General features: G+C 43.0%; 1 protein-coding gene and 1 non-coding gene across 5 annotated transcripts in view; both read right to left on the reverse strand.

Moving 5' to 3' along the window:
• FGF13 (fibroblast growth factor 13) overlaps window positions 1-24,551 on the reverse strand; it is a 464,013-nt gene that overhangs the window by 178,017 nt on the left and 261,445 nt on the right. For 3 of the 4 annotated variants that reach the window (XM_074359695.1, XM_074359694.1, XM_074359696.1), the window contains exon 3: window positions 5,713-5,880. The exons of the other annotated variant lie outside the window; for it this stretch is intronic. In XM_074359695.1, coding sequence (XP_074215796.1) covers window positions 5,713-5,880 — 168 coding nt within the window. The remainder of the gene's footprint in view (window positions 1-5,712; window positions 5,881-24,551) is intronic. 4 annotated transcript variants of the gene reach the window in all.
• Window positions 17,489-17,561, reverse strand: TRNAL-AAG (transfer RNA leucine (anticodon AAG)). The gene has a single exon. It is a non-coding gene; the product is annotated as a tRNA-Leu (tRNA).

Genomic DNA, 24,551 nt, shown 5'->3' on the forward strand with positions numbered 1-24,551 from the left:
GACAGTAGTAGGTCGGGGTCAGAGAGAAAGCGGGTTACTTGTCAAAGCCCAGTTCGGACCAGAATACATGGTTCAGTGGGGCCAGCATATGCCATTTCCCACAGCGAACTTGTGGGATGTTAACAGGTTTTAAGAACAAAAAGCATCCCGGAGCTGGAAGATGTTGTTTACGTCTGAACTGCCCAGAGTGAGAAAGATTCCTCATCTGTAAGACTCCTCAAAACCGTTAATACCTTCTTAAGCACCTTGACCCTCTGAGAGTGGTGTGGAATTTGGGAAACGGGTATTTGATCCCAGAATGTGTCCTTTCACAAAGACATACGATCAGGGTTTCATGAAACGTAATTTGGGAAATACTGATCTGATGGTTACTGTAGAACATATGAAAGAGGGTAGAGTGAATGCAGCATTCTCTTCGACCAGGCCAGTGGGTTCTCATTTAAAACAGAAGAGTGAACATCGGAGCAGCACATCTGGAGCCTCTCCCTCACAGAGGCAGCCTTCCAGGCTTCAGGGTTAGGCTGCACTTGGGGAAACAGTGAAAAGTCATCCAGGCTACGCCTTTTGGGATATGCACCACCGTGCACCTGGGTCATCCCGTGCTGGGTCAGAAAGGCAGATGTTCTTAAGTTTCCAAAATCACCACCCTCATTCATCCAGTAGACCTTTCTGAGCACCTTCCCAGGGCAGTGTTCATTTCAACAGAAAGGCTTGAAATGGTTCATTCCTGGTTGGCGTCACACAGGAGAAATATCTGGCTCCAGTGCATTAACCGAGGGAAACCGCAGTCAAGAGCTGGAAAGGAGAGGCCACCTGCCAGGAAGACATCACCATCACCTCGGCGGGAACACGCAGGCTCAAAGCAGAAGAGAGCCCTGTTGCTTTAAAGGATGAATCACTAAAGAAGAAATGGTTGTTATTTTCTACAGTAAAAGCCCGCCTGGAGACCGAGCTGCATATATCTAGTAAGAGAATCATAAATCCCCATCCTGACCTGAAATTGAATTATTGGCTGTTAAGTATACTTCCTTGATCAAATTAGGAGTTTTCCAGAGAGTGGAAAGTATCTCCAAAATATGATTTAATGCTGTGTTTGCTGCCATTAGGCGGGGAAATAGGAAAGAAGAGAGACTGGCTTTCAGCGCCGTTCCCAGCTTCCTAATGTCAGCAGGGTGTGCCAAGTTGTCTTCTGAGGAGGAGCTGCCACATAACCCAGAGAAACACATCTGAATATGTTACTCATCGCTAGTCACCCGGGCTTTCAGATTTCTGGCTGTTTAATTTGATTTCAATATGGACCAATATTTCACTCTTTCTTGTGACTCCGCAATGAAGCTGCCATTTGCTTCAATGAGCAAAGTAAACTCTCTAGTGATGTTTTGTCATCTATCAGGTCATAAATCAAAGGCAGGGTGACCCTAAGTCACAGTTCTTTTGAAATTAAAAGATTAAGGATAGTCTTTTATCTCCTCAGAGTCACTCAAAGATATGGCCCCAGGTTTTCCTACTAAAATAGGAATAGGTCCCCAGTTCTCGCCCTCAAGGGGACAGCTATGGAACCCAGGCCTATCCTACCTGTGAGTCAAGGCATTTTCAGGTGTCGAGCATCCGAGGTTGCTGAGTTTTATTGAGCTATTAATTCAAACAATACGAGAGCCATTTTTCTCAAAAGGCAAATTAGTATTAAAATGAGGAAGACACACAACAGGGGACAACAGAGTTGAAGAAAAAGCGAAGAGGAAATTTCCCTCCACATGTTCCTTATATTCCTCCATCTTCTTTCTCTCCTACCATGTAGGCAAGACTGACATTCACGGTGCCAGATCCTCTTTCTGGGATAAAGAAACCAAGGCATTACCAGAGTAACAGTCATTGTGTGAGTTACAAAGGTGCGCCCTTCACAGGGGGCACATACTGTGGCTTCCTTTTGGTTGGTGAAATCTGCCACACTTCATCACTGGTCTGGAGCACAGATTCTTTTCGCCTTCAACCAAAGTCATGGTTGGATGCCTCTCTGAATCAAAAGGTTATGGATGTCCTGAGGGAGATGAAATGTACATATATATTTTTTAAATCACAGGAAAACAGGACTGTAGGAAGGAGGCCAAATGCTTGAGTAAAAGATGGTGACAAATCCCTGAGCTCTGGAATATTTTCCTCTTTTGCATTAACTCCTTCAAATTCACTATTGTCATCAGGATTTTCAATCCAAAAAGCAAATGTTGAGAATCCATGATGTATTTTTCTCTGGAGATTTTGAACATTATCTCCTTAGAAGCACGTCTAGCTTGTTGTGATTCTTTTGAACAGTCTTCAAACATTGGTAAAAGCCCAATGACTGGCATTTAGGAAGCAGCATCTATGCTGATAAAAGACTGGCTTCCAGAAGTGACTCTAAAATCAGTGATTTCATTTTGGCACACATGGCAATGAAAGAAAAAAAATGAACAAAAGAATAAAGCTATGAAGATTATACTTTCTCTTGCCAAAAGGCTCCTGGAACAGTAAGAAAAAGATTTTGGTAACACTCTCCACCCTCCATGTGGCTTTCTTGTAACAAAGAGTGTGGCTGGTAACAGGCCAGATTCGGCTCTCAGATATCTGTGTGTGCTTCTTCTGCCAAATTCCAGGACTCATATAAGATGACATCACCAGTGATTTTTATGGAAATAACCACATCACTGAAAATCACAAGTATCTGGAACAGACTAAAGAACTTTATTTTTGAAATGGCTGCTCAGAAATAGAAGCCTGTTTTTGGCAAAGTGTAATCTGGCCTTAGTATACCCTGAAAAGCCAGCGAACTATTCCAGGCCCTCTATGTACTGTTTTTACATGAACTCTGAGGGCCATGGACACAATACCAAAATGTCTTCAAAAGGATAGATGATTATTAACAACTGTAAATAAGTTATCTGTATCAAATCTCAGGTGGTCATAAATTATGTATGTATGTATAAGACAATCTTGTTAGAAGAGGTCACCCTGGCAGCTTGGCATTGCATGGATCCAACCATGGATGGCTTAACCACCCTGCCCATTGCCTTCACCTGCAGTGGAACTGGTGGACAGCCACAGCCAAGGTCAATGAAGATCTCATACTCTGGCAGAGAGATCATGAGAGGAACTCTCTTTCCAAAATGTTTCACATGAGAAGCAAATGTTTCAAAGTATGGACGCAGTTTAGAACTGAGAGTCCATCCATTTGTAATAAAGAGACCTTTTGTTTCTACGAATTATAATAAAATGTGACAGCAACTGTAAGAGAGAATGGAAGACTGTACCTTACAGCATTTAAAAACCAGTGTTGCAAAAATCTTCCAGGTTGCCAGAATGGCCACTGAACCCTTGCAAGCCCACAAGTACTTCCCCTCCTGCAATGACGGGCTTCCGGAGCCTCCATGAAGTTGGCATGTTAGTATCTTAGCAGTGTTTCCTTATTTATCCAAGGTCTCTTCCACAGCATGTTTGCCTTGCCCCCATCTAAAGTCTTCGGGATCCTGTTAATTTGTACAGAGATCAGATGTATTCATTTTAAGGTCTGGGTTCACCATTAGTTTCTGGGCCTTTGTTGGAAAGGGGTACAGTAAAATTGTAAACAGTATTCAAATGTCATCCCAGAAAACCTCCAATGTCTCTACTACTATTTACAAATAATTCATACGAATAAGGAAGGAAATATTAGCGTCACTATTTCAGAGGATTTGGCATGAAAGCAACACGAAGGGAAATCTTCAATCTGAAAGAAGACAATGGCCATCAAAGTATACAAGGATGGCAGCCACATTAGAAATACCCGACGCGTGGACGAAATGACAGATTAAAAAGGATCCAAACCTTATATAAGAGTTTCACTGCTAACTGTTCTCGAAAGAATTCTTCAGAAAACATTCACAACGATATTCACAATACACTCCGGATGACATTTTGAAAATGAATAGATCCTGTCAAAATTATATGTTAATAAGAAAAGGGATGGGGTCTTAAATTTCGTTATGCAACTGTTTTTTTTTTTAAATCCGAGAGTTGTTAAAACAATTTGAAGTTAAGTCTCTAGCCTAATTGCTTGACTGAATTTAACCAACTGCTTCTCAAATGGCTTATTATAATATAATGGCTATAATAACATAATTATATAATAAACAGTATATTTCTATAATACAGATATTGTTTTGTGCTTGCAAATATATATATCACACACATGCAACTTTAGAGAAAAGAAAAAAATACTGGAATGTATCATATGTACTAAAGTAATTGTCACTAGCTGAACTTTTTTTGTTTCATTGAAGCATAAAATCAAGTTAGTATCTCCTCTACGAAACCATGAAAACTTGGACTTACTCACTGTAAAGGGTCACCATTTACATCTCCAGATGAGTAAGTGTTGACATCAGAACTCAGAGGCAAAGTGGATAGCTGGGATACCAAAGTTTGGGTAGAAAACAAACGCAAATGCTCTATTCTATTGCTGAAATAGAATTAAACATAAAAAAGGTACACTTCTCATTTTCTGCCAAAGAACATTTAAAGCTCTATGTGGAAGGAAGGAAAATGGGGAGACTTTAAGATGTAAAAATTTGCTTCTAAAACTATAGACTAGTCAATTTGGGGTAATTTCCTTAGACACCAAACTTTGAACAGAACTACGTGGCAGTCTTTTCCAGGTCAGAAAGACAGTTGTACTGAAGATCCCATAATGCTGCAAAAAGGGCAACTTGAAATAAGAACAAGGGCCCTTCTAGAAATCATACCAGAACCACTTACGCCAAAGTGCACACCGGCTGCCAAAGGACTGGTGAATTCTGTCACTTCCAGTGTCATTCACTGGGAAACTGCAGGGATAGTATCTGGTCTGGGGGGAACACGAGCTGTTGGATGATCAGTATTTAATTAGAAGGCATAGTATACTTCTCAAATATCATTTTGGAAATCAAAATGGACACAGGTGGCAAAAAGCTGACCACATTTTGTGAGGTGAAAAATGTCCCTGTTTGATATATGCCAAAAAGGTGAGGGGGGTGGGGGTGAACGGATCCTCTTTCTGGAGACAACTTTAAAGATAGATTTGGAGCGTGGATCGTGATGAACACCTGAGTGACTTCAGTTTAAGTAACAGCAAGTAGAGCTTTCCAAACCTGTACTTGAGCTGAAAAGCAAAACAAGCTACTATGGGTTCCTCGAGGCATGCATTTCACTATGGCCAAGCGCACGGGGCGTGCATGACATGGGGAGTCGGGGTCTGCTTCAGCCGACTGAGTAGATCATGAGCATTCTTCGAACACAATGCAGAAGGCTTTATGGAGTGGAGAAGAGTGAGACAATTTGGCACCATCTTCTCATTGTTTCATTTGGGAAGGGCCATTCCTCAGCCGACTGCTGCTTCAGGAAGGCAAGGTGATGGGAACAGACCCAGTGGCCCGATGTTGGCTACAGGAGCAAGCAACTTTAGCAGCCAAAACAGGGCAGCGTCATGAGCCCAGCTGAACGGCACGTGTCAGCTGCGAGAAGCAGGAAGAGCCCGAGGTGACTGTGTTAGACAGTGTCCCGCCCGAGGCTGCATAACACAGTCACTGGCGAGCCACGGGCCTCGGAACGATGTCAGGGGCCAAACAACACACAGAGGGCAATCAATGCACAGTCAAAAAGGGAGAGAGAGAGAGAGAGAGAAGGAGAGAAAACAAGCAAGACACGCGTCCGTCGTGCACAAACCTTCGGGCTCTGTGTTTTCTTTGTGATGTACTTGCTTCAGCGGGCAGCAGAAGATTTCGTGACACTTAGCACGAAAGGGGGACTCTTTTTTCTTTAATTCCGCAGATTGGATGGAATCTTGCCGTAACATAATGTATTCCTGTGTGCCAGGGGGGGCGTCATCCAGAACTGTGGTCACCACATAACAAAATGAACTCAAGTTAGAGCTTCACGAAAGCAGCGAACGTCTTACATCAAATCTACTCCCAGGGAAGACTAAAGAAACAACATTCCCTAGGCGAGTTTCAAAGAAAAGCATTCAGCAGTTTGGGGAGTTTATTTTAGGGCCTTGGTTTACAGTACAAAAGCCCTGGGAACAGCGGACTCAACTCTGCACATCACTGTTGCGAGCACAAGGAGAATGTAACAGTCTTTCAACTGGACCGGAAGTGCGCTCACTGAAACATACTCATACCAGTACCCATAATGGATCTAAATAAACACCATGGAGAGTTCACGTTTCAATTTGAGATAACATAGAAATATTTACAGGTGACAATGGCACATGTCCAGCAATGATTAGTGCATTCGTTTATGTTTCTTTCCTTGATCTGCTCTGGTGAGGGCCCGACTTCCATGCTTTTTTTATTCTTTGTTTTCCAGAGACAACTGGGGCTGTCACCAATACCCTCCCCATATTCAAAACCCCCTAACGAAGAGAAGAAATTCCACTTGAGAGCCCAATAATCAACACTGGATAGAAGACCTACCTTGCTGAGTTGTGGAAGACAGGGGCCCGGCGCACTGATTTGGGCCTTAGATATACACCAAGTCCCCTCTCAGCTCTCTAGGCCCTTTGGTCACTTTCCTAAGTAAGATTGTGAATTTCTAGTGTTTTCTCCCTGCAAAAATAAGGTGTCTTCTTTTTCAGGGTCCACTGTAACATCCTTTAGCCTGATAACTACCCACTGAAGTGGGTGCAAATTTGATCTGCATCTACAGAAACGGACTGACCCCAGAATGGATTTTTTTTCTCTTTCACGCTCTGCCCAATGAGGCCATCCCATTCTGCCAGGAGTGAGTCAGTGCCCCAAAAGCTATGATTAATAACATGCTGACTCATTCTACTCCCCCAAAATGCATACACTTAACATGCATTTAGAAGGACCGATATCATCAGCAAACTTCCTGTGGCAAGAAGAATACTGTGGTGTTTGTAAAACATAAACCGCTTATGGCTGAAATGAAATGGGAGCTGTAGCTTCCGTGCTTGGCAAAACATTCCCAGCTCGTTGGCTGGGATCTTAACGGACTTTAAGAACTTTCTTTCACGTAGGAGTAAAAAAATGGGCTAAAAACCAACATAACTTTAAAATTAGTATTATGAGCTTAGAACAAGTTCTTGATAGATTGCCTGTATGTGGAATTGTTGTCTTCCTTTATAAGTCATTAAATTATGCAAGAAGGTAATGAATATTTTAGTCAGTTCTCTATTTTCCTCCTGCATTCAGCAGCACTAATCGAAAATATTATAGAGACAAACCACCACAGCTTTTCTTGGCAGACAGTTCTCTTCATCTACTAGGAATGTGACTCTAATTTCATGGAATCTGGTCCTTGAACGCACATCTTTGCAACAGCTGCTATTCACAACATTTGCAACCATTTCCTGCCATGAGCAGAGAGTTCTGATAATATGGACACTTATCAAATTCCAGCGTCACAGGTGAAGACCAATTCTGGTTTCACCATCCAAAATATTTAAGGAAAACCTTCTCAACTTGGAACTCTTTTTAAAAAAAAAAACAAACAGCCACGGTTATATAGAAGCCGAGAAATTCCGTTTTCATGCACTGCATGTAAGAAACAAATTGTAAGATTAAAGGACCACTGGAGGATTAAAAAGAAAAGAACAACTTCGGGATAATACATAGGGAAGTTGTTATTCAGAAAGACGTGATAAACATCAGGAGACTGCCTTCCATTTTCATTTTTCAGTACTCACAATGACGTCACAAGTGGGCATTTCTGGAGATTAATGGCCGGCTGGAACTAATAGCCCTTGGCAGACTCTCCAGCCATCAGCTTTTCCCAGCTGGTCATTAATTCTCAGAAAAATGCCTGGCACTGCCATCATTATTGTTTAATTAGATACAACTGGTTATCTGTAACGTACAACAAAACTCTAGTGAAAGCACCCCACGGAGCGGTACAAGAACCAGCCCCCAAATTCATCATGGAGGGGAAAGCAGGAACGTCACCAAAGTGTAAGATAACTGCTTTCCACAAAATTCTCTCTCCTGTCTTCAAATGGAATTTAGCAAGTGCAAAAGGTGCCAAGATGAGCGCATTTAAGGAGCCATCTGAGTAATGACCTCAGGCACAGAACATTTCCTTGGAAACTGTCAACATCTAGGAGTTAATGGCTCAGTTTTGGTCTCAGGCTGTCTTTACTCAATGCCCCAAACATCAGTCAATTCAAAAACAGAAGAAACAAAGAGAATATTCAATCTCTCAGTACCCTGGTGTCATGCTGACGTAAGAGCTAGAAATATTTTGCACTTTTTAACCAGAAGTGGCATTGTACAGGACAACACTTCACTCAAGTCTATAAAATCTCTGAACGTGAGGATGTTTGGGATGAAAAATTAAAACTATTATATTAAATTCACTTATTCCCAGGGCTCCTTCCAGTAGGACAGTGGCTGTCTGTGCAAGTGAGAGCAGCAGGGATGACAGGTGACTTCCCACTGGACCCCAGCACTAAGGCAGGTGGGTACCTTAATCCTACTTGCTTAACAAAGAGACGAGGACACGACGCTTTCATGGGGTACTAGCTCTAGAAAAGGGAGAGGAGAGCTGTAAAGAAGTCAGCTCATCAAAAAAGGGAGAAAGAATGGGATTTATCTTTCCCTGGCTGAGTCAAACAATTTTTGCCATTTTCCCCCTTCTAGAACATTCCTTCTTGCACGTGACCTCTAGCCTCTGAAAACTACTCTTCCCTTTGCTCATCTGAACCCCTGGTCCACATTTATTCAACGACTCCTGCTGTCCTTCTCAACAATATTGATCCAATCTTGAAGGTGGACGAAAGACTCCAGTGATTAGGTGGCCAGTAGACTGACACAAAGCCTCTTCTGGTTTTAGAGGTTCAACCTAACTCTTCAAGACAGATAAGATGGTAAGAGTGGCTCAGGGTTGATTTCTGGATGGTGGGGCCCCATGCTTTGAGAAAGGCTGCCGAGCCCCATGACAATAGCAGCCAAAGAGTAGGCCTCTGCTGGGAAATGGACCCACACAGCCAGTGCCCTTGGCCTTGATCACACAGCCTACCTACTCAGAATCCCTAAGTCCCACAAGACTGGTCGAGAGTTGGAAGAGACAGGTGCACACATGCACATTCACACATCCACAGACATGCAGACACTGAAAGGTGGCATACTCAGACACGGGGGGACAAAAACATGTGACTTTACTGGTGGGATAATAGGAGCACAATTTATGAAACACCTACTCCCTGTTATAAAAGGTATTAACTGACTAACCATTAGATGGGCAAGGCTGCATCCAGAACTGGCTTCCCAGCAGCAGCACTGGATTGGCAGTAAACCATCCCCACTCTCCTTGAAGCTTCTCAGCAGTCAGCAAGATCAAGGCCAGGGTCAGGGGCCACGGAAGGGCGCCGTCATGGTAAGGGAAGAGAGTTTATGTCTAAGCCCGATGACCTGGACTAAGATGCTCGTGTTCACAGAAATACAGTGTTCCCATTTCAAACCAGACATAAAGAAAGCATCAATCTGTAGCAAAACAATCTTTGATAAAATTAAAAATAATTCCAATGTAATGTATACCTTAAATGTATTTTTTTTCATTTAAAAAGATAATAGTCGTTTATCTTTTCTATGTTTGGAAAATCCAGTTCCTGTTTTACTCTGTAACTTTTATCAATAAATATAACCTTGGCTACATAAAACACCTACCCAAATATTTAGTAGTGGCACAAACACTACAAGGCAATCTTCCATGTCACTCCAAACACAATTTCTTTAGGGATAATTTAATGCAACCACTTTGTCTTAAAATACAAGGAAAACAAAGCTCAGGAGGAGGAAGTGACTTAAGTCACACAGCTACTAGAAAAGTAGGGAGAATGACCTACACAAGAAAAAGCTGCCTGTACCCCTCACAGAGTAATAAACTGACTGACAGATGGTATCTCTTCCAGAATGATGTCTGGAATCTCTTGAAAATGTTTGATTGTGACTGGCTTCATTGAAATTTTTTTTTTGGTCTCACTTATTTTGTTTTTTAATACAGAATGCTTCTGGTCACAGTGTCCTAGGGACTGAATGAAACATCTCGACAACCTTTAAAGATTACTTATAGATTGATTGAAGCTGTGGCTTTCACACCAAATTTTGCGTCTTCCTCCATGCATAATTGTGGAGGTCACTGACACCACTCAACAAGTGGCCTTTCTCCCAGACACAGTGAAGTAAGGGGAGGGTTCCCAGATAGCTCACTGCTGGCTGCCTGTTGCTCCAGCCAGCTCTGCCGTGTGTGTGTGTGTGTGTGTGTGTGTGTGGCTAGAGACATGCCTTTGGCTGGTAATAACTATTAGTACAGGAGCTCCAGATAGGCTCACAAAATGATGTCATAGCTACTTAGAGAAATGTTCTCGGCAAAAATTTTCTCAGCCTTTGATCTTAAGACCCTCCTTGGGCCACATCAGAGGCTAAACTGCTATAGAAAGCCTACTTTCTTCTATCAATCTTTTCCATGGTTAGAGCATTAAATCTCAGAGGAATGAGGCTTCCTCACCTACATACTATAGAGTGAACTCTCAAGCGTTACACCCATCTTTCTAGAAAATGTGCTCCCTGACACCACACTTCTTCCCAGGACAAGCTAGAAGAGCCCAGGCACAGCTCGTTTTCACTACTGCTTTCATATTTTTATTTCATGTATTGAAAGCTAATCTCTGATCCACATCTCATGGTTGCCCCCAAGTTCCCTGGGACGACTCAAGAGCCCAGGAAACCCCACCTCATAGGCTCTGTTGACAGCCAGAAATTCCTCAGTCCTTGTGAGAGTGACTGGAAAATTATATTGTAATGTTGTTAAACATTGTATCATTGGGAGAGTGATCGATGCCAACAAATTCACCTCTGCCTCGCCATATCTCCTCGCAAAAGGTACATAAGTCGGAAACTCATTTTACTCTGTGAGTTAGGAAATACCACCCTTACTTTCAAGCAAGCAGAGTTCTCCTCTTTCTTCCATCACTTACTGATGCCTCCTTCCAGCCCCAGCGATACTGGAGAAAGGTCACTCAAATACCTCAGCAGCCCATCTTGACTGACCCTTTGGCAGGAACTGTAAAACAAATGCCCATAGATGGGCTGATGTATAAAAACCATCTCTCAACAACCATGAAGTACGTGTATCTCATTGTGGCTTTGTGCTAGCTGGAATTCCAAGTACTATGGCCATGCCAGTGATTCAAGAGGTGGTAAAGGGAAAAAGAAGGCTCAGGAAAAGAGGTGGGAGAAGGCTCTTACAGTTGGTCAAGACGTGAGCCCTCCCATGTCTTGTTTCATCTAAAAAACGCACTGGTTAAATCCTTCCCTCCCTAGTTAGTCACAAGCTGCACTCCAGCCCATCAAAAGGCAGTTAGTTCAATTTAGTGGCGACATCAAATTCATCAATTTACAAGCTCAAATTGTCTTCAAAACCTCCAGGAAATGCACTTCTCACCTAGAGGCTGCTTGCCCCTTAGTTAAAAGAGGTGCATTGTCTAGCTAATGGACAGCATTAGAACAAAATTCCCAATTACTGTAGCTGAAACCCAGAAAAAAATTCTAAAACAGAAACATTCCAATGAAATGAGTGCTTTCCTTTGCACTCACGCCTACCACGGTTTCTAACTCCCCATTCAGTAAATAGAGCTGGTGTTTCTTCTCAGGAGGGCTGTCCCTGCAGGGATTACAGATGGAAGAAGACAACGTACTGGATTAGAACCCCTCTAAATTTGTTGAAGAATTTCAAAGCAAATGGTATTTGAGTTTGTTTACTCTTGGCAGGCTTTCTGTTTAAGCAAGAGGCATTATGATTATTTGAAAAGCCTTGAGCCATCAAATGTCCTTAAAATAGTATTCAGTGATTTAGGTGTAAATGAATCATAAACACTTAAATTAAACTTCCCCCTCATTCCCTACAAACCCAGCTGGTTAAGGGAGTTTTTTAGCTATGGAGCCCTCCTTAGTTATATTAAAAGTAAGGTCTTCTGAGGTGGGCTCTAAGCTGGATTTGGTGCTAGCCTTCAGAACAATAGGCACACTCACATTATATCTTAGAAACGAGTAAAGCAGCGTGCCCGGTGTGTACCACACATCATTTCCAATATCCAGAACAGTTCTGTTAGGCAGGTGTCATTATCGTCCCCATTTGGCAGAGAGGAACTGGAATGTCAGAGAGGTTATGAAACACGTCCAGAGGAACCCAGCATCAAGATGAGAGCTGAGATTCAAACTGGGGTCTTCATGTCTCCAGCGCTTACATTCTTACTCACAATGCCGTACCTTATATTCGATTTTATATCTGGGGTAGGCAGAATAACGGCCCCTCAAAGATGCCAACATCCTAATCCCTGGAACCTGTGAAATCTGTTACCTTAAGGCTTCAGATGTAATTAAGGTTGTTACTAAATTGACTCTTTGATGGATTATCCAGGTGGATCAAATGTAATCCTAAGAGCTCTTACAATGAAAAGGAGGGGGCAGAAGACAAGGTCACAGAGATGAAAAGCAAGAAGAGACAGGCCAGATTAAAAGTGTGACAGGACTCAACATGCTGTTGCTGGCTTTGAGGAGGCCCAGGAGTCAAGGAATACACGTGGCGTCCTAGCAGGTGGGAACCGTGCTCAGTTGACAGCCAGCAAGGAGACAGGGATTTCCATGCTCCCAGGAACTGAAGACTGCGCACAACCAAAATGAGAAGGGAATGGACCCCCCCCCCCAGAAAGAAATCCAGCCAGGCCAAGGTCTTAGTTTTGTCTGATCTCTGATTTATGGAACTGTAGGATGACACCTTTGTGTTGCTTAAGTCACTTAGTTTGTAGTATTTTGTTACAGCAGCAGAAAACTAACACAATATCCATAGTTTAATGCTGAAAACCTCACTAGGTTCTAAAGCCCATAAACCTCCTATGGTTATTTTAATAACAATAATCAAATTATCATTATATGGAATTGACATATCTTCATCATCTTCAGCCTGAGAAGAAAACACCTGCACAAAGATGCTTCCTTTGGCCGTTTTATTTTCCATTCCCTCTCATAACACTACCTTTCCAGAGTCTTTCAACAAATAATCATTGGGAACCTATGACACACGAGGCACTACTCAATGCATAGAGTATGCAGCGGATGGGGAAAAACTGTAGACAAAACCCCTCGCCCTTATTGAGTCTGTACATTTGGGGTGGGGGTGGGGGACAGATAGTAAACAAATCAGGCAGGTGAGACCTCCAAGGGTCTCTTGAGTCACTCATGGGAAGGGAGCTGCTCGGAACTGCTGCTGGACCCTACGTCAGAAATAAACTCCTACAAGTTAAGCTCCTGCCACGTCAGTTCGCGTTCAGTCGCAGCAATCCAGAAAGCCTCGCTTGTGAAGGATATTGACAATGAAGCATTGACACTGGAGCATTGGACACTGACATTGATACAGAGGCCTGAGTGAAGTGCAGAAGAGAGGGCACCACGGAGACTTCTAGAAGAGCATATCCAATAGAGGGATGAAAGATGCACAGATCCTGAGGGAAGAGAATGACTTGCTGTTTTGTTTTGTTTTGTTTTAAGGAAATGAAGAAGGCCAATGCGGCTGGCAGTGAGACACTGACGGGGAGAGGGGGAGAAGGTGAGGGCAGAAGAAACAGGACGCCCGCTCCTGAAGGCCGCTGTAATAACTCAGGCTTTCATTCTCAGCGCCGGGAGCCACTGGATGGTTTCAGGCCAAACTGTGACGTGATCTGGTTTACGTGAGCAAACGTTCACTGTTGCGCGACGTAAGGAACAGACTTCAGCGGGGAAGGACAGGAGCAGAGGGACTGGTGAGGAGGATTCAGCTATCATCCAGGCAAGGGAGGAGAGTGCTCAGGACTCAGTGGGGTGGCGGGGAGGAAGAGGCTGTGTTCTGGGGACCTACTCTAGGAATATAGACTCTGTGAACAGAAGTTATGTCTAACAGCTAACAGTACGCAGCATTGAACAATGTTGTTTAATATAGACATCCTTCGAGAACGGTAATTCTGCGGAATATACACTTCCCAGAGGGAAAATGTTTACTCTGGATTCGCTAACTCTACTCTTGAGGCATCGGAGGGATGGCGCCTCCTCACACATAGCTCTCTCCCGCACAATTTCATTGTACTAAATGCGTCTGTATAGAACATGATCGAGTCGGTACCCAGCAACCATTAACTCTATAGGAGAGTACTGATGGCTGTGATGGAGATGAGGATGGGCAGTTTGCAAAACAACATTCTCAAGAAATTGATTCTCTTGAGTCTTTACACCATTCTTGTTTCTCTTCTATCCATCTATTCCCTCTGTCATTATGTCAAAGATTCCACCAAACACATCTAACACTTCAAGTGCTAGTGAGAGAGAATGGTGAGAAAAGCACCTTAGAACCGAGGTGCCTGGACACCTAGCGCAGGCTAGGAGCTTACCCCTCACGACATCAGTCATATCATCTGTGTGCCCAGATGTCCTCACATGGAACTGCCCAGATGATCTCTAGAGCCTTTTCTGTTGCTTAAACTGGTGTGTACTGGGGGAGGGGGGGTCTTCCCTCTCCTTGATATCTTCTTCACTGTGAAGTTCACTAGCATAGCACTGCTGACTTCTCCCTGCCCCACCATTCACTCTTTCCTCGTGAGCTTTTAAAAGACAAACTGACATCCGTAGCCGAGCCTATTCCTTTCCCCTTTCTCCTTGATAGCCAGCTCATCACAAAAAGCAAGCATCCTGTCCTGCTCCTCTGTATCTTAAATTTTGCAGGTGGAGGCCGCCAGCCAGGTGAGGGATAGGAGAGTAAGCCAGGAATCTCCTATGATCCAAAGGGGCCTGTGACTGAGCAGCTACGTCTAATTATGGGGTTTATCATCACAATGTCTACCTCTTCCCAGATAAAAGCCTCGTCTCCCAATATGAGCTTTATTAAAAATAAGGGTGCTATTTTGTTGCTCATACACCTTTCTCTTTTGACTTGTTTCTTAATTTGCTCACAATTTGGACAGCTGGAGACAATGAGTATCTCCCCCCACCAAAAAAACAAACCTCCCACCAAAACTTGTGAATGCTCAGAATCATGGCTTTGGGTATATTGGTGAAGTCCTAAAACCTCCACAGAATGTCAAGCTCTGCTGGCCAACCTGGCCCATGGCAGCCGCCATTGCTTTCATGGCCAGGATGAGTACCAGGAGACCGGTACCCCAGGCCAGTAAAAATGGGAGGAAGGAACGGAGAAAAGAAGAGGCAGAAGGGAGGGGGGAAGTGAGCAAGTGCCAGCTCCCTCCTTCACAGATGGAAGGAGCAGGCCGCCACGTTAATTTTACCAACCTTCTGCTGCCGTGGAAATGACTAGCTTCAGTGATGTTCCCATACTCCCACAGGAACCTCAGTCCAAAGCCCTATTTCACAGCGGCAAGAAGGGGGATGGAGAGGGATCGCGCAGGTCATATGTGAAGACAGGGACGTGAATCCAAGTGGGAAACACAGCTGGGAATTCATTCCTCTGGGATTGCACCGGAGCAAAGGATCCACACCAGGAGGCAGGAGGCAGCACTAACTTTCCTAATCTTTCCTTCCTGCCTTTTCTGCCAGCCCCTGCCAGTGAGTCCCCTCTGACGGGCATCCAATATTTGTATTAATTAGACTCATACAGAGAAACCCGGTCATTTGAAGAGGGTCTGTTGGCACCATGGAGAAACTGAACCATGCCACCGGTCACAAGATTGAAAAATGTCAGCTGGGGAATGGAAACATTTCCCACTTTTCATACTAGAGATGGCCCTCTGCTTTCTCCTTTTTGGACAGTCAAGTGGTGTTCAAGATTGCACCAAAGAAAGCCAGGGCAATACGTTCCACATAAATTCTCTCCCAGTCAATTAGGCACTTAATTGGTGAGTGGTGGAAGAGATGCTTGTAGAGTTCCTATGAAATGCAGAAGAATCACGATCAGTAAGCTTTTAGAGTTGTCTAGAAAGCACTTCTTTCCTCTTTTCTCTCCCAATGTCTTTGGTTGACAAGTATTTAACTGCCAACTTCTCAAAGGCGAGCTCAGTGCACCTGAGACATTCTCAGAGGCTCAAGACATCCCCTTTGAGTCAGTCCTTGGTTGCCAAAGAGATCCTCGTCAGGTCAAGCTATGGCAATCTAGAAAAAGTGTTTTGGGCTGAGGGCGAGGTGGGTCCCACTCAGATGAAGGAGGCAGCAATGATCATGCGCCGACCCACATGTTCCTTTGAATTGCCAGCCTGTTCCTGCAGGCTGTTTTGTTATACCCTCCTCTGTTCTACAGGAACTTTCGGAGACCCTTAACCAGACTGCTGATGAGCAGAAGAGGAACATGGTTATCTTTTTGATATCCATATTTAGGGTGGTTGGAATTAACAGAGGAAGTGGCAAAAACAAGTATGAGAGGCAGTAGGCATGCCTCGCTGGGAATCTCCAGCAACAGAAGGCCTTCTAACTCTGCTCCTGGCTTCATCTTTGCCTCTTTGCCTCTGAGCACGTCCACTTTGCTTCTCTTTTCCCAGAAGCCCTCTGGAAGCATACTGCCTCAAACGCTGTAACCAGACTTGTAATATGCTCTGGCAATGGCTGTGGAAAACAGATTGAGAAAAGCCCCTCAGCTCAGGAGGTAAAGCAGGAACTGTTGCCATGGTAATTGGATTAGCTCCACTTGTCAGGGCAAAGGGCAAGCAATTACTGAAGAATACTGTAATGGTTAGTTTTATGTGTCACCTTCACTAGGCCAGAGGGAGCCCAGATATTTGGTCAAACATTATTGTGAGTTTTTCTGTGATGATGTTTTTGAATGAGATGAATATTTGAATCAGTACACTGAGTCAAGTAGATTGCCCTCCCTAATGGGAGTGGGCCTCACCCAATCAGTTGAAGGTCTGCATACAACAAAAAGGCTGACCTTCCAATAAGTAACCAAGAATTCCTTCGGCCTCATGACCTTTGGGTCATCTGGATCATCAGCTTTCCTCCTGCCTTTGGACCGAAAACATCAGCTCTTCCTGGGTCTCAAGCCTGATGGCCTTTGGACTAGAACTATACCATCAGTTCTCCTGGTTCTCAGTCCTTAGAACACAGGCTAGAAATAAACTATTAACTCTTCTGAGCATCCAGCTTTCTCATGCACCCTGAAGGTCTTGGGACTTGCCAGCCTCCATAATCATGTGAGCTAATTCCTTATAATAAATAGATCTGTCTGTCTGTCTGCCTGTCTATCTATCTATATCATCTATCTATGTGTTTATCCTTGATGGACACCTGGGTTGTTCCCAAGTTTTGGCTATTGTGGATGCAATGAACACTGGCATACAAGTATCTCCTTGTGTCCTTGTTTTCAGTTCTTTGAAGTATATACCTAGGAGTATAATTGCTGGCCATATGGTAAGTCTATGTTTAGCATTTTTGAGGAGCTGCTAAACTGCTGTCCACAGTGACTGCACCATTTTATTTTATTCTTTTGGGTGGGGTGATTAGATTTATTTTTTAAATGGAAGTACTGGGAATTGAACCCAGGACCTTGATGCATCTTAGGCATGCACTCTACCACTGAGCTATACATCCCCCACCCATGACTTTACCAATTTACATTCCCACCAGAATTGGACAGGTTTCCAATTTCTCCACATTCTCACCAATACTTGTTATTTTCCTTTTAAAAAATTATAGCCATCTTAATGGGTATGAAATGGTATCTCATTGTGGTTTTGATTTGCATTAATCTAATGACTAATGATGTTGAACACCTTATGTGCTTATTGGACATTATGTATCTTCTGTGGAGAAATGTCTATTCTAGTTCCATGCCCATTTTCTCCATTGAATTTTAAGAGATAGAAATTAAACCCGTATCAGATAGATGATTTGAAAATATTTTCTCCCATTGTGTAGGTTGTCTTCACTTTCTTGACGATAATTTTGTACAAAAGTTTTAATTTTAACAAAGTCAAGTTTATCTAATTTTTCTTTTTTTTGGTCATGATTTTGTAATCTGTTGCTAAATCCAAGTACATAAAGAATTATCCATATACTTTCTTCTAAGAGTTCTATGATTTTTAGCTCTTATATTTAGTTGGTTTATCAGAGTTAATTTTTGTATATAACGTGAAGTAGGGGTCCAACTTGATTATTTTGCATGTGGAAATTCAGTTGTCCCAGCACCACCTGTTAAAGTGTCAATTCTTTGTCTCTTGAATGAATGTGTCACCTTTCTCAAAAAAAAAAAAAAAAATCAACTCGCCATAGATATATGGGTCTATTTCTGGGATCTCAATTCTACTCCATTGGTCTGTATATCTATCGTTAGGCCAGTACCACACTGTTTTGACTTTTGTAACTTTGTAGTAAGTTTTGAAATCAAGAAGTGTGAGTCTTTAAACTTTGTTCATTTTTGCAATAGCTTTGTCTGTCTAGGGACCCCTTGTAATTCTATATGAATACGAGGATTGGCTTTTCCATTTCTCCAAAAAAAGCTGTTGGGTTTTCATACAAATTGCACTGAATCTGCAGATCACTGTGAGTAGTACTGCCATTTTCATAATAGTAAGTCTTTCTATCCATGAACACAAGATGCCTTTCAATTTATTTAGGTCTTACTTATTTTTTCTTGGCGATATTTTGCAGTTTTCAGTGTACAAGTCTTTTAATTCCTTGGTTAAATTTATTCCTAGGCATCTTGTTCTTTTAGATGCTATTGTAAATGGAATTTGTGTCTTAATTTCCTTTTCATATTGTTCATTGCTGGTGTTTAGAATCCACTGTGTATAGATCTTGGACCATGCAACTTTGTTCAATTAGTTTATTAGCTCTCATAGCTTTCTTGTAGATTCTTTGAGATTTCCTATTAATAGTATCTTGTCATCTATAAAAAGATAGTTTTACTTCTTCCTTTCTAATTTCAACGTCTTTTATTTCTTGTCCTTGCCTGACTTCTCTGGCTAGAATTTCCAGTACAATGTTGAATAGCAGTGGTTAAGATGGGCATCCTTGCCTTGCTCCTGATCTTAGGGGGAAAGCTTTCCATTTTTCACCATTATGTTAGCTTTGGGTTTTCCATAAACACCCTGTATCATGTTGAGGAAGTTCCCTTCTGTTCCTAGTTTTTGGAGAGGTTTTTTTTTTTATCATGAAAGGGCTTTGGATTTGTCAAATACCTTTTCTGTATCAAGTAGAATGATCATGTGGTTTTTTTTCCTTCATTCTATTAATGAGATATATTACAATGATTGATTTCCTTATGTTGAGTCACCTTTGCATCACTTGGATAAATTCCACTTGGTCCGGGTGTTTAATTCTTTTAATATGCTGTTGAATATGGTTTCCAAATATATTATTAAAGATTTCTGCATCTGTATTCGTAAGGATATTGGTCTGTAATTTCTTTTCTTGTCATATCTTCATCTGTCTTTGGTAGTAGGGCGATGCTGCCTCATAGAATGAGTTAGGAAGTATTCTCTCCTCTTCTACATCGTGGAAGAGTTTGTGAAGGATTGTTGTTAATTGTCCTTTAAATGTTTGGTATAATTCACCAGTGGGGCCATCTGTTCTTGAACTCATTTTTGTTGAGAAATTTTAAATTAGTGACTCAATCTCCTTATTAGTTGCAGGTCTATTCAGATTTTCTATTTCTTCATTATTTAGTCTTGGTAGGTTGTACGTTTCTAGGAATTGATCTATTTCATCTAGGTTATCCAATCTGTCCGTGTACAATTATTCATAGTTGGTTTTTTTTTCTGTAAAGTCCTCTAATAGTCCTTTTATCTCTGTAAAGTCAATAGTAATGTCCTCATTTTCATTTTCGATGGTTGCATCTTCTCTCTTCTTTTCTTTGTCCATCTAGATAAAGTTTTGTCAATTTTGTTGAACTTTTCAAACAACCAACTTCTAGTTTTAATGATTCTCCCTATTGCTTTCCTATTTTCTATGTTTTTAATCTCCACTCTAATCTTTATTACTTCCTTCCTTCTGCTAGCTTGGGGTTTAGTTTGTTTTTCTTTCTCTATTTCCTCAAGGTCTAAAGTTAGGTTACTGATTGGCAATCTTTCTTCTTTTTTAATGTAGGGATTTACATTTGTACATTTCCCTTTAAGCATTGCCTTTGCTGCATCCCATGGGTTTTGGTATGTTGGGTTTTCATTTCTATTAGTCTCTACGTATTCTCTAAATTCCCTTCTGATTTCTTATTTGACCATTGGTTGTTTAAGAGGAGGTTGTTTAATTTCCACATATTTGTGAATTTCCCAGCTTTCCTTCTATAACTCATTTCTGGTTTCTTTCCATTGTGGTCAGACAATATACTTTGGGTTATTCTAATCGTTCACAAATTGTTGAGACTTGTTTTATAACCTAACATATAGTCTACCTGGAGAATGGTCCATGTGCACTGGAGAAAAATGTGTATTCTGGTGTTGGTGGTGGAGTGCTTTGTATATGTCTGTTGGTCTAGTTGGTGTACAGTGTTGATCTATACAACAATCTCCTCAAGAGAAGTTGGGAATCAAATGAGAAATTAAATGATTTTCAAAAAAACTAATTCTCCTTCTTTCTCACGTATCCTCAAAGGAGCTTCAAATTCTTCATAGACAACCAGCAAAGCCTTTAGCTCTCTACTACGTCAAGTCGCATATCAAGGAAAGCATGGTATGATTGTATAGCTCAGAAAATTCAAGCCATGCAAAGTCAACTGGTAGTTGACCTCAGCTCTCGTTTTGTAGGACACATGACTGGGGCTGGTTTCAGAACAAATGACATGTGATACCTAGGCATGAATCCTGTAACCAGACCAGTGTTTCTCAAACTTCTTTCAGTAGCAGAATTACTTCTTTCAAACAAACCCTTGCATGGAAACAACATACTGACTGGTTTGAGAAGGAGGTACAGAGGGAGCCCCGCTGGCTTTCATCCTTTGCCTCTCCGTCTGCAAACTGCCCTCCTCATGCCAGGAGGTAAGAAAACCCCTGCCCCAGATCACAGACTTTGAAGCTGAGAGCAAGGATGGAGAATCCTGCTCCAGAAAACATTTCTATCCTCTAGGACAGTGGCAGCCACCACTTCTGACTGGACTTCCAAGTCAGGCACAGAGCAGATGTGATGTGGAGAAGAAACCGAGACACATGGCCTTGTGAAGACCCAGCCCAGGCAAATGGCAGTGTTGTCATCTTTAGCGTCAGCTCTCCAAGGCTGGCACTTGGCTTCAACAAAGAGGTTTTCTATTGTAGTGTCAGAACTTACCTCCCTTCCCCTCTTCTGTGCACCAAGCAAATAAAATCCAGCTAGTCTATTTTCTCTCTAACACAAAGTTCCTAGAGACTGTAAGAGTCAGCCCTTCTGGTGTGGAGGTAAAGCCTAACTTCATCTCTATCTGCCAGAATTTGTATCTAGACATATCTTCAGCCAGTGTATGGGAGTCAGGCATTAGGCAGTGGGGGACAGAGGACCAGAAGGCAGCACATGCGATCCCACCTCCTAAAAGAGAGCTTTCATTCAGGCCCATAAGGTAAACTCATCTCCAAACGGAGCTACCAAGTCTGTACGTAGGAGAGCACAACTAACAGAGGGCAGATCTATCAGAAGGGGAGAGAGGGGATAACACCAGGGACCTGGGGTCACACATCACTGTCACCAAATGGCTGATTACACAGCAGACAATGAGCTCAGGTACTTCAGCTGTAGAGAACAGAAAATCAGAAACCACCCACTCATTCCACAACTTTTATGGAGCAGCCTCTATGAGCCAGGCACTGTTCTAAAGTAGAAATGCCCAGAGCAGTCAGAGGAATAGGTGGTTAGAAGAAATGCAGGATTCAGAGAATGTCTGATGGTGAGATTCATAACCCACCAGGAGGCAAAATGCCCGTATCTCTGATGGTGAGGGGACAGCTAATGACAAGTGAGAAGTTGCATCAGGTAGGGCGCTCTGAGTCTGGTCCTGCCCCTGCCTCTGCCTCTCCTTGGCTGTGGGACCTAGAACAGGTTAGCTCCTTTCTGGGTCCCAGTTTCTGGCTCTGAGAAATGAGACAGCTGGGAGAGATAAAGGACTTTTCCGACCGTCGTTAGAAACGGAGCCTGAAAAGCAAACACTAAATTAGGTAAGTGTCCTGGAGTATAGACTAGACAAGCATCAACGTCCCTCATGCTGTGATGATGATAATGAGAAATAACAATAATGATGATAGCAACTACTGTTTGCTGAATGCTTACGAGGTCCCAGGCACTCTTCCTATGTGATCATTTCTGTCAATGCATCTTGCCAGAATGCTAGATTTGGAAAAGACCATGCATGTTTTAGCAAAAGGAAAACTAAGAGGCAGACCCATTCAGAGATCACAGAATATGAACTTGCCATCTGCATCTCCTAGTCCTTCTCATTCCTCCCAAATGATAACCCACTATTTTACTTCCTCTTTTTCCATATTTGAAATTGCACTAGCCCAGCTATAAATCTAACAACTGTGGGTTCAGTGTTTTCCCCATCGCTCTGCATGAGTCCCAAGTGCCCTGGGCAAGTACACTGGGTCTGCAGAGTTGGAATCTTTCCTTCAACTCCTTCAGTGTTATAACAGAGTGAATTTTTATTTGACGGGAAAAGATTGTGGATTTCATTCCATATTTTATTTGCCTGGGTCTATCCACACTGGAAAAGGTTAAAATCACCACTTCAAAGTAATTCTGTGCTCTTGTTGCCCTGAGGTGATTATCCTAAATGAAATTTGTCAATAATCAGCATCACCGCTCTAGCGTGCTATCAAAATGTTTTAATGCAGGGAGTGAAATAACACTGAATGTTGTTATCCTGATGATACAGAGGAGAGCCAAACATAATGCCATGTGCTACCACCAGAATAGCAACCAGTTCCATGTGTTTAGTATTTCAGTTTAAAAAGTCCTTTCCCATACAGTCCTTCATTTGGATTGAATTCTGATCTTCGCAATAACTCTGTGAAATAAACAAGGCCACTTCTAGCCCGATTGTTACCGGGAGGGAAGCTGAGGCTCCAGGGTTTGTTTAATGTCACCCAGAAAAGACAGGCCAGAATTAGGAACACAACCAGGTCCCTGATCAAAATCCGGCACGTAACACAGATAAAATTTTTTAGGTTCAAAGCTCATTAGCATATCCATTTACTCAGCATCTACTAAGTATCGGATCTGTGCTGGGCTCTGTCTGAGAGGAGGAAGTGAATGTTTACATGAGGTTAATCAATGAATTGATCGATCCTGGCTTCTTTCAGTCTAGACTTCCGCGGCTCTCCAGAGAGAAGAGGTGCACATCTGTGGGCTCTGTTGCTGTGAGAATGAAGGCTTTTCTTTGCTGGAGGCACCGCGCTGAAGCACACGCACACACAATGTGTACAAACTGAAAACCACGTGAGCTAGGCCACTCGGGGCTTGTGGCAAACTTAGAAGACACCCTGGGAGGGAAGCACCCTTGGAGGGGGATTACTCAATTAAGGTTTGTCGGCATTGCCCCTTGAGAGCAAATTACTGCGCAAGACTCTTTTTATTTTTCCTTTTTGAATCTAAATTCCACAACAAAGACAAGAATAAGAGTTGAATGGGGTCCCCCCCAAAACAGGCTGAAGAGCTGGTCTTCAAGAGGGAAGTGCAAAGATTGAATCAGCACCTCCACATACTGAGCTGCTGGCCGAGAGGGGAGTGCTTTTCCTCACTGAGTTAAAAGGCAACAAACTCCTAATTTTTCCCATATTTGGGCAAGAAGATCATAAGAAGCCGTGCCCCCTGGGTTTGGCATGGATCTAAACACAGGCAGCTGTATGGAACCAGAGTGTGACACTTAGCGGTGTCCTTGTCACTTAGTCTTGGGAGGGTGGGGAAGGTGGGAGGGGGCCTCCTCAGCCAGATGCCCTGTTTACAAAGGCTGTTTTGCCCAGGTGTCCTTTCTCCCGCTGGATGGGGCAGAGTGACAGCCCAGCAGGTGCCCTGGCATCTATCTGTGCAGAGGAGGGAGGAGTGTAAGCCTCCTCTCACACACCCCGTGTCACCACTGGGTCCCGAGTGCCTCAGCCTGGTCGCCTCATACACGACAGGGGTAAGCTTGAGGTGAGAGTTTTAGGCCTATGCCTTGTGCCCTGCCTGGCCACGGATGTCGCCACGCACACCTCTGGGCATGAGGAGAAGGAAGTGAGAGAGCTGAGATGGCCCCAGGGGAGGCAGGCCCACGACTGGAAAGAGAGGCCATATCCCCGTGTCTGTGAAAGGCTAACAGTCCCCCTGCTGTGCCACTCCGAGGAGTCACCCTACACGAGGCACGGCCAGTCACAAAGGCAGCCCAGTCATGTCCTGCAGATTCCTAGAAGGTTCCTAGGACACACTTCCTAGGAGACCCAGAACAGGGCCTCAGTCAACATTTGTAATTGAATTGCTTGCCATTGGCCATCTTTAAAATAATGACAAGAGAGGTCCCTTCCCCTGGGCGCTTTGAATCACTGAAGTTCTACTTTCTTCTACAAAAGAAAAAATAAAAGGCATAGCCAACCAGCGTCTCCACGGGGCGTACGTTCACCCATGACTTAGCGCCCCCTTAGCTCACCACTC

The sequence above is a fragment of the Camelus bactrianus genome, chromosome X, assembly GCF_048773025.1.
Source record: "Camelus bactrianus isolate YW-2024 breed Bactrian camel chromosome X, ASM4877302v1, whole genome shotgun sequence".
In the NCBI taxonomy this organism is placed as follows: Eukaryota; Metazoa; Chordata; class Mammalia; order Artiodactyla; family Camelidae; genus Camelus; species Camelus bactrianus.